Genomic DNA, 3,042 nt, shown 5'->3' on the forward strand with positions numbered 1-3,042 from the left:
TTTTTTTCCCACTACCTTTTTAATTTTATTTTTTAAGGCAAACCACTCACCAGTCAAGCCCACCCCATCCCCGGCCAACCCCAAAGATGGGTAAATGTCACCTGAAGCATTAAATAAACTTTTGTTTTTAATATTCACCTTATCTCTTTAAAAAAATTCAAACAACTCATTTAAAAATAAATATAGGGGGCTGGCTGGTTAGCTCAGTTGGTCAGAGCATGGTGCTGATAACACCGAGGTCCAGGCTTCAATCCCTATACAGGCCAGCTGCCAAAAACAAAAACAAACTCTTTTGGGAAAAATAAATGTAAAAGTAAGCATTATTACAGGAGAATAAATTTATGTAGAAACATTTCCTTTTGCAGGGAATTTTGAGCTTTACCAAAATCCATAGAACTTTTAAAAAATCAATTTCTTCTCTTTTACCCTTCTTCCTCCCCTGACCCAGGCTTTAGTGTCAGTAGTTAACTCTTTCCATGAGAAGATTGTGGCTCTGGAGGAGAAAACTTCACAACTGGAGAAAACCGGAAATGACACAAGCAAGGCAACCCTGAGCAGGTCCATGACCACGGTGTGGCAGCGCTGGACGCGCCTCCGTGCTGTGGCCCAGGACCAGGAGAAGATACTGGAAGATGCAGTGAATGAGTGGAGGGGCTTTCACAATAAGGTAATTTCCATTACTGATGGATGCATTTCTTTTTAACTCACTGACTACAATGCATTTTAAAAATCAGTATTTTGCACCTTTTTGAAATTGACTATGAAAGTAAAAAACCTTTTATTCTTTTCTATTTCAATGACATGAAAACCAAATTACAAAACAAAATACAATATGCAATGTACAATTTAGTTCCAAGTTAGAGTCAAATTATTTCAGCTAGAAAAGCAAGCAATTAAATTTTCAACTGAGGACAAGTCCATTTTGTTCTATGTGGTTTTTTACCTATCCTTGAAAAACTACAAAATACTTTTCTTTTGCCATGAAAATGGGCAGGAATTTAACTCATTTCTCAAATCCTGTATTTAATATCTTCCATCCTTTCAGTAGGATTCGGTGTTTTAAGCCACATCTTTCTTTGTGACTCAAAGACATACGTTCATGTTGACTTATACAGTGATAAGAGTTTTACATTTGTTTTGCTTAGCTTTAAAAAAAAACAAACAAAAACCACTTTTTCTATATTATACATAGTCTCTGATTGTCCTGTTATTGAGATTAGAGCTGTAAACCCAGAGTTATTTATTTCTTTTAAATTGAAATATAATTGATTGTACATATCCGTGGTGTACTGTGCTGAATATCAATACCTGTGTACAATATGTGATGCTCGAGTCAGGATAATTAGTATATTCAGCATGTATACAGTGCAAGTATTTTTTGTGATCTTCACCAATTTCTCACTAACTTCTCCCCTCCACCCCACCCTCTGTTCCTTCCTTTCCCACCTCTGGTAACTTCAGTTCTTAAAACCCAGAGTTATGGTGGTGTTCTTTCCTTTCATGTTAAGGAGATTACTCAGGTTTTAGTTTCCTGAAATTTAGCATTTACACCATCATCTTTAACATGCTTTGATGCACTAGTGTCAAATGTGGCATTTATTGGAATTACCCTATTTTTTTCAGTTTATTTTTGAGCTTCATAGTGTGTACATTTGTCATCAGGTTAAAAAAGCCACTGAAATGATTGATCAACTGCAAAATAACCTACCTGGAAGTTCAGCAGAGAAAGCCTCAAAAGCAGAACTCTTAACTCTTCTTGAATATCAAGACACATTCGTTCTGGAGCTGGAACAGCAGCAGCTGGTGTTAGGCATGCTACGGCAACAAGCACTGAGCATGCTCCAGGATGGGGCCGTCCCGTCTGCTGGAGAAGAGCCGCCCATCATGCAGGAAATCACAGCCATGCAGGACCGGTGCCTGAAGTAATTATACACCTGCTCTCATTCTCCGTTACTAAACTTGGCCTTGACCCAAAGGGACGAGTGTGGTACTTGGGTGTGAGGGAGCTCTATCATGCCACCTTAAAAATGGGAGGGTCTGTTCCCATCAGCCCTGCTTTTTCATTTTCTTAATTCTTCAGTCATTTATCTGAAAAATACATATCTGTACTACTTAGAAATATGATGGACCAAACTGACTCAATATCTATGTTCATTTAGTTGACAGTCAAGCACCAGAGACAGACAACTAAAGAAGCCAAGACAATCAAGTAGGGGAAGGGGGTTAAAGGGATGCAAAGCAGAGGCAACTAACCGAGGAGGGGGATCAAAGAACATCCCTTCAGAAGGGGCATTTCTGAAGACTGAGCAGGCGGGAGCTAGGCATTGAGGTGGGAGTAGCAAGCAAGGCATTGACATGTAAGGATGCTTGGGAGTAAGCTCGTCACTTCTGAGGAACTCAGTCTTGGGTGTTGGGGGAAGAGGCCAGGATAATTCAAGACAAATGAAGCTTGACAGAAAACTGTTGACAGCTGTTTAGAACTAGGTTTGACAAAGCTTGAGGACTCATTGGCTGTGCCAGGTGACAGGGATAAGGGAGCGAGGAAGACACCAAAGCAAGGATAACACCGAAATGGAAAGAGAGTTAATCTTAATGATCTATAACTAGCCTGATTCACTTCTTGGGCCACAGAAAAAAAAATAATGTCATTGGGTAATGTAATTTCTGTATTAACTAATACTAACTTATTTGCATCTTACATTCACCTTTTTCAGTTGTGGATGATGTCAGAGTAACCTGACTCCACCTACTTAAGCCTTTGTACCATATTTAAATTAATTTGAATGAAGACTTGAGATTTGGATGTTGCAGGATTATTAACTGTAAAATTTCCAGAGCTTGATTCTTTCTTCCTCTTTTTTTTTTTTTCTTTTGGTTGACCAGTAAGAGATTCCCAACCCTTGACCTTGGTGTTATCAGCACCACTTTCTAACCAAGTGAGCTGACCAGCCATCCAGATTCCTTCTTTTAAAGACATATCCAAGAACCACAAATATCCCAATTACACATTACTTCTAAATACTGATGATTTTGCACCATTTG

General features: G+C 38.9%; 1 protein-coding gene across 1 annotated transcript in view; it reads left to right on the plus strand.

Moving 5' to 3' along the window:
• Positions 1-3,042, plus strand: part of LOC103610143 (nesprin-1-like) — a 20,623-nt gene that overhangs the window by 11,821 nt on the left and 5,760 nt on the right. Inside the window, exons 6-7 of the mRNA XM_008594368.1 lie at positions 449-667; positions 1,663-1,922. Coding sequence (XP_008592590.1) covers positions 449-667; positions 1,663-1,922 — 479 coding nt within the window. The remainder of the gene's footprint in view (positions 1-448; positions 668-1,662; positions 1,923-3,042) is intronic.

This window comes from Galeopterus variegatus, unplaced genomic scaffold (genome assembly GCF_000696425.1).
Source record: "Galeopterus variegatus unplaced genomic scaffold, G_variegatus-3.0.2 Scaffold10665, whole genome shotgun sequence".
Lineage (NCBI taxonomy): Eukaryota > Metazoa > Chordata > Mammalia > Dermoptera > Cynocephalidae > Galeopterus > Galeopterus variegatus.